This window comes from Phyllopteryx taeniolatus, chromosome 11, assembly GCF_024500385.1.
Source record: "Phyllopteryx taeniolatus isolate TA_2022b chromosome 11, UOR_Ptae_1.2, whole genome shotgun sequence".
Lineage (NCBI taxonomy): Eukaryota > Metazoa > Chordata > Actinopteri > Syngnathiformes > Syngnathidae > Phyllopteryx > Phyllopteryx taeniolatus.
This window is the reverse complement of record NC_084512.1, coordinates 6856015-6862160: the sequence shown is the minus strand read 5'-3', so window position 1 is coordinate 6862160 and position 6146 is coordinate 6856015. Positions and strand designations below refer to the sequence as shown.

At 41.4% G+C, this 6146-nt stretch overlaps 1 protein-coding gene across 4 annotated transcripts in view; it reads right to left on the bottom strand.

Annotated features, from left to right (window-relative positions):
* The window catches only part of ttc7a (tetratricopeptide repeat domain 7A), a 52093-nt gene extending 48543 nt beyond the window's left edge, over positions 1–3550 (bottom strand). The window contains exons 1-4 of one of the 4 annotated variants that reach the window (XM_061790843.1): positions 3358–3550; positions 2567–2753; positions 379–542; positions 44–212 (exon numbers count right to left, since the gene is read on the bottom strand). In XM_061790843.1, the coding sequence (XP_061646827.1) occupies positions 44–212; positions 379–542; positions 2567–2753; positions 3358–3414 (577 nt within the window). In that variant the 5' untranslated portion in view covers positions 3415–3550. Of the gene's footprint in view, positions 1–43; positions 257–378; positions 543–2566 lie in introns of those variants that run through there. The other 3 variants (XM_061790842.1, XM_061790844.1, XM_061790845.1) reach the window with 3 other exon arrangements.
* Positions 3551–6146: the final 2596 nt, after the last annotated feature.

Genomic DNA, 6146 nt, shown 5'->3' with positions numbered 1-6146 from the left:
AAGCTGTTGGAAATGTTTACGTTTGGGAAGCTGCGTATAGTACCTTTAATGACAAAGGCCTCAGCCAGTAAGCGGAGGTGGTAGGTGGGTTGATTGTCCTGTGTCAGCTCTTCCAGTCCCACCCTTGCACACATTCCCTGGGCATCGCGATGGCAACCCTGCACATAGTGCACTTTGGCCATCAGCAGCAGAGCCTCATTCAAATACCGGGGCTGAAGGACAAAGAGAGGAAAGCAGAGACCGGCGTAGAGTGCTTCTTTCGTTGTTTTCACATTAAAAAAAAAAAAAAATGGATTGGGGTTAAATAATGCAAGCTTTATTGGGACAGATATGAATGAATAGCTATTAAAAGGAAACCGATCGGCCCACTTGACTCACAGTGAGGCGGCCTCGGCTCAGGATGATGTTGAGGTAGCTTTTGGCCCGGCATAATCTTGGTTGCATCTTTTCTATCAAAGGTGTGGAGTTCCTTAGCAGGTCCATATTTTCCTGCAGGGACTCTTCCAGCAGTGCTTCGGCCAACAGCAGTGTCCCATAGTCATCTGGAGGCGGGATAAGGAAAAAAGAGTCTCTTGAAGGTCTACATTTAAAAAAACAGCTCACAAGTCCTTTTTAAAATATTACAAACAGTCTATCAAATGTTGTTCAAGATCAGGAGTAGACACAGTCTAAAACTACTGTTTCTATCTTTGATGACGTTTTAAAATGTGATCATTAAATCAGAATACTGCGTACAGTTTATAGATACAGTAGACTGGGCGATTGTCCAATATACACACTCAGTTCAAGTACTCCTGTTCAGTGTTTTGTGTGTGTTCCAATGCCAGTTCAGTGAGCAGTGTTTACATTCTTTGCCACTTAGTTTCATGAGACTAGAATGAGGTGCGCAAATGAAAGGATGTGCAGTGCTCAACAACAGACCAACACCTAATTTAAGGTTTAGGCCACTGCTGCCCTCAATGAACAGATTTGGAAATTACCTAAATCGTTAGTTAGAGAGGAGGACGCAGAAGATATGCATAGACGGAAAAGGATGACACACTGGGGCGGCCTCTAAAGGGACAAGCCCAAAGGAAAAGAAGAAAAGTTGTATGTTTCTGTTAGTACACACTAATGTTAAACCTCAATTATAATTGTTCTTGTTGTACATCGAGTTTCCAATTAACTGGATTTCAAGGACACAGAAAAATGTCAAGCTCATTGTTATTCATTGATTAAGATGCCTTGTCAGATTTCAGTTGCTGTTTTCACTTGCACTCGTGGATAGAAATAAAATTGTTCTTAGGGGTTGAATGTTTTATTACATTCATTTCTGACTTCACAGAGAAACACAGTGAGAAAAGGCAGAATGGTAAAAACTGGTGAAATTTCAAGAGCTTACTCAAATTGAAAGTCGGCATATAAGGAATCTACATAGACATATCAGCATTAAAACCCTCAATGAAAAAGCAAAAAGCCCCTCAGCTCTACACACACTTGAATGTGATGCACTACATGTCATATCAAGCCGTACCTGTGACCTGTCTAAGAATTAGTCTGAATGTAATTTAGTGAGCAGTCTCTTTTTGGTGCGCTATGCACAGATGAACATTTTAGGAAAGATACTTTTTTTTTTTTTTTCAGGTTATAGAGCATAGGTAGATGGCTAACTGCACACTGTAGTGGTAGAAACGGGCCAAGATTTTATTTCTAATTGATTGCAATTGCGATGGATTGACACAGCTGAAAATATGCCGCTCGTATTGTGGGGGAGGGCCGACTCACGGCAGAAAGTATACGCCCCGGCCCGCTTGTGTCATTGGCCGAGTTTTTAACCCCACCCAAAAAATCTGGACAACTGAGAAATTGAAAGAGAGTATAACGCAATGGTATCTGTTTTTGTGACCTCTGCGAGGGGATGGGATAGACCCAGTTTTGGTAATTTCGTGGTATCGATCCCCACCCACATCGTTCCAATGAAATGTAACTCTTGGTAAAAACAGTGGAAATGTGTCATTATTATATGACGCAGTCATCCTTTCGTCTCACAAATCACATTTTCGAAATGAAAATGGCGAATATGCTGTAGTTTTAAATTGAAAGTTTCTGAGCTCATTCCCAGCGAGATGTTTCAAAATCACATTCATTCGGCAAAATTCATTGTAACTTGGAATTTGGCCAAGACATGAGTAATTTGGGGCCTAACTGTAAATTCAAATTTTGCGCTTTGAGGTTGGTAAAATTACAAGGTTATGTATGATAAAGTTTTCACAGGAAATTGCGCACAAACTAAAACAAATCTGAAAACTAACACGCCCCCGTAGAAACACAACAAAAACTCCAAGGTGGAGGAAATGAGTCCTTTAAATTTGACATGCCAGCCACCAGCCTGCACTGGACCTTGTCAACAGTACAAAGTTCAACTTATGTACTATCCATACTAGTTACAAAATATCAGTACAGTACTGCTTTAATGATCTGCTCGGCCACAGCAAAAAGAAACAAACAAAAAACAATCAATTATATTTGGAGAGCACAATGTAAAACGTCTGCCTGTAAAGTAAAGCTTTGAGTGAAGTGCACTCACCCTCTTCGTGCATACGCGCGGCCTGCATGTGTTCGACGATTGGAGGAATCTTGTCCCACTGGCACTCGGCCCGGTACCGATCCAGCTCCGCTTCCAACCGCAGCTGGGTGAACGAGATCCGGGAGGCCATGGCAGCTCGGTCCCGGTGCTGACTGTACTCCCCGGACACGATGGGAGTGACTGCAGACTTGCGGGAGAAAAATGTAATCTTTGGAGCGTGTGTGTACGTGTGTGCGTGTTTGTGTGTTGGGGGCTCTTTTACTGTTACTCTATGGAACAACACTGTCATTATTGGGTATTTCATTCATTTAAAAATAAGAATAACAACATTTAGTCGTTTTAATCACATAGATGTGTGGTTTAAGGAGTCAGGGGTGAAGGTAGCTGCTCTTAATCTTCAGTTAACACCTTAAGTGGATCAGTTAGAAAAGGAAGAAACAGCAATGCAACCATTTGTATGCGTAATACAATCCACACGGAGACGGTAAATGGGTCGTCTCATTGAAAACAAGCCACGTTCCCGCATTGTTGGGTTGTTCCCATGCACGTGTGTCGCACTCAACAGCGTTTGCCGGCTGGCTGAGGTCAAGCACCCGCTTAAAGTGAAGGAACAAACTAGCACATAACACAGCAGAAGGGGGGAAAAGGGAGAGATGTACAAACACACTATACAGTATATATATTTAGACACGTACAGCCCTGACTCTAAATTGCGTTAAGTCACAGCACAGGTAGCCTATACAGACACAAACTATAATAAATGCCAGCTACTTTATAACATCAAATAAAACCTCAAGTCTTCTGAATAGGGATTTTGCAGGGTCATTTTCTTTCTGGAAACTAGACATATGGTTCCAGAGAAAGTGAAGAAGCTCGCGTCTTGCAGGCTGCGTGGCCGCGGAGGCTCCTTGGCATCACCTGCTGTCGAAGTCAGACGCGCAACCTGATGCTCAACGTAATTCACCTTCAACTTCGGCAGCGGCAACCACTGAGACAAATCTGCTTATGATTGACCAGCTATTTCCGAAAATTCATTTTATTTAAGTAGTTCAATTAAAAAAGAAAAAAGAAAAGTACGTACATATCTACGTAGCCTATACATTATAGAGATTCAATATTAAAACATTTCACAGGCCAATTCCTGCCTAATTTAAATTTTGCAATTTTAGGATCATCAAAAAATAATGAGTCTTTAAAAACGTCCACATCCAAATAAAAGAAAAAGATGATGCAACAAGTGTTTTGTAATTTCCATATTCAAAGGCAATGTTGTAAGCTCAGAGAAGTTGTCCATGTTGTACCTACGAGGCATGATGATGATATCATAAACGTCTTCAATTATAAAATCATGTTTATAGATCATGTATCAGTGAAGTCATTCCAGAAAACTGTTGAAATGATTATTTATTGCTTTGATGCTGATCAAACACAACTTCAATGCACGCACGATGCAACATCAAATAAAGTGTCATTGTTGTACAATTTCAGTGTTAACTGTTTTTATTGTCTTTATCACTAGAAAAAAAAACAACAACAACAACAAGAAACTTTAACCGTGAAGTTCTATCTTATTTGTTTTCTCTTTGTCTCTTTGAGCAAGAGCTCCAGAAATCAGCATACTGAAACTTTTGAGCACTGGGGGGGAAAAAAACAAAAAAAACAATGAAACACGGCCATCACTATGAAATTGTTTTCTAATGACTAATAACAATACCATCTATGTGACTCAAAGACAGGAGTATCTCCAAGTGTCTTAAACCCATATCAAAATAAAACTTGATCCAACTAAGTCAGCCGGTCATGTTGCTTACTACGGAGTCCGCAAAGAGTCACTTGCAATACACACACAGCACCCCGTATTGACAGAAAAAAGCGGAATTGTTGAAATATTTGCTGATTTATGAAAAAAGAAAAACTGAAATATCACACAGCCATAAGTATTCAGATCCTTTGCTGTGACACACATATATTTAACTCAGGTGCTGTCCATTTCTTCTGATCTTCCTTCCAATGGTTCTACACCTTGATTGGAGTTCAGCTGTGTTTGATTATACTGATTGGACTTGATTAGGAAAGCCACACCCCTGCCGATATAAAGACCTTACAGCTCACAGGGCATCTCAGAGGAAATGAGTATCATGAGGTCAAAGGAACTGCCTGAAGAGCTCAGAGACAGAATTGTGGCAAGGCACAGATCTGGCCAAAGTTTAAAAAAAAATTATGCCGCACTTAACGTGCCTAAAACCACAGTGGCCTCCATAATCCTGAAATGGAAGACGTTTGGGATGATCAGAACCCTTCCTGACTTACACTCAATTGCGCGTAACTCTCTGGAGAGACCTGAAAATAGCTGTCCACCAACGTTTACCATCCAACCTGACAGAACTGGAAAGGATCTGCAAGGAGGAATGGCAGATCCCCAAATCCATGTGTGAAAAACTTGTTACATCATTCCCAAAAAGACTCATGGCTCTATTAGCTCAAAAGGGTGCTTCTACTAAATACTGAGCAAAGGGTCCGAATTCTTATGGCTGTGTGATATTTCAGTTTTTCTTTTTTAATATCCATCCATCCATCCATCCATTTTCTGAGCCGCTTCTCCTCACTAGGGTCGCGGGCGTGCTGGAGCCCATCCCAGCTATCATCGGGCAGGAGGCGGGGTACACCCTGAACTGGTTGCTAGCCAATCGCAGGGCACAGATAAACAAACAACCATTCGCACTCACATTCACACCTACGGGCAATTTAGAGTTGTCAATTAACCTATCATGCATGTTTTTGGGATGCGGGAGGAAATGGAGTGCCCGGAGAAAACGCAGGCACGCAGGCACAGGGAGAACCTGCAAACTCCACACAGTCGAGGCCGGGGATTGAACCCGGGTTCTCAGAACTGTGAGGCAGACGCTCATATTTTCTTGTTAATATGGCGTGCTGTGTGTACATTAATGTAGAAAAAAATGAACTTAAATGATTTTAGCAAATGACATCACAAAAACATGAGGATTGGTACAAAGAGAGGAAACGGGCAAGAATAAAGGACTGTGGCAATTTTGAGAGGCTGTTGGCAATGATCGATCGCCCCATTCACTGACTGCACCTGTGCATTTCGGTGAGAGACACTTTGCTAGTTTTTCTTTCTAACCTCAGGGCCAAAAGTATGAAATTATGAAAATGTTTTATGATTCCAAAACACAATAACACAAACACTTGCACAGCGTGGCTGCATCTGTCGCCGGCCGGCTGGGTCTTGCTTGGTGCTTAGTACCAAGTATAATTGTATGGATTTGGGAAACAAGGGCCAGAAAGGCCTTCTCTGCTGGCTGAAACACTATCACAAGCACTGATCTACATTTACAACCTAAATTCTACAATTATATTATGTTGCATGAAATTGTATCAATTTATTCCCAAGAGTTTATTTTCTTTATTTCATCGTGTTTCTCTTGGCTGCACTGCTACCAGTATGCGGATGTTAGATATTTTTGTTGGATCGGATTTCAACCTTTATGTGCTGCCGTGTCAATCAAATCTGCACAGGCCTTCAAAACGTAAGCGCTGGAGGACGTAACTTAAAATATAT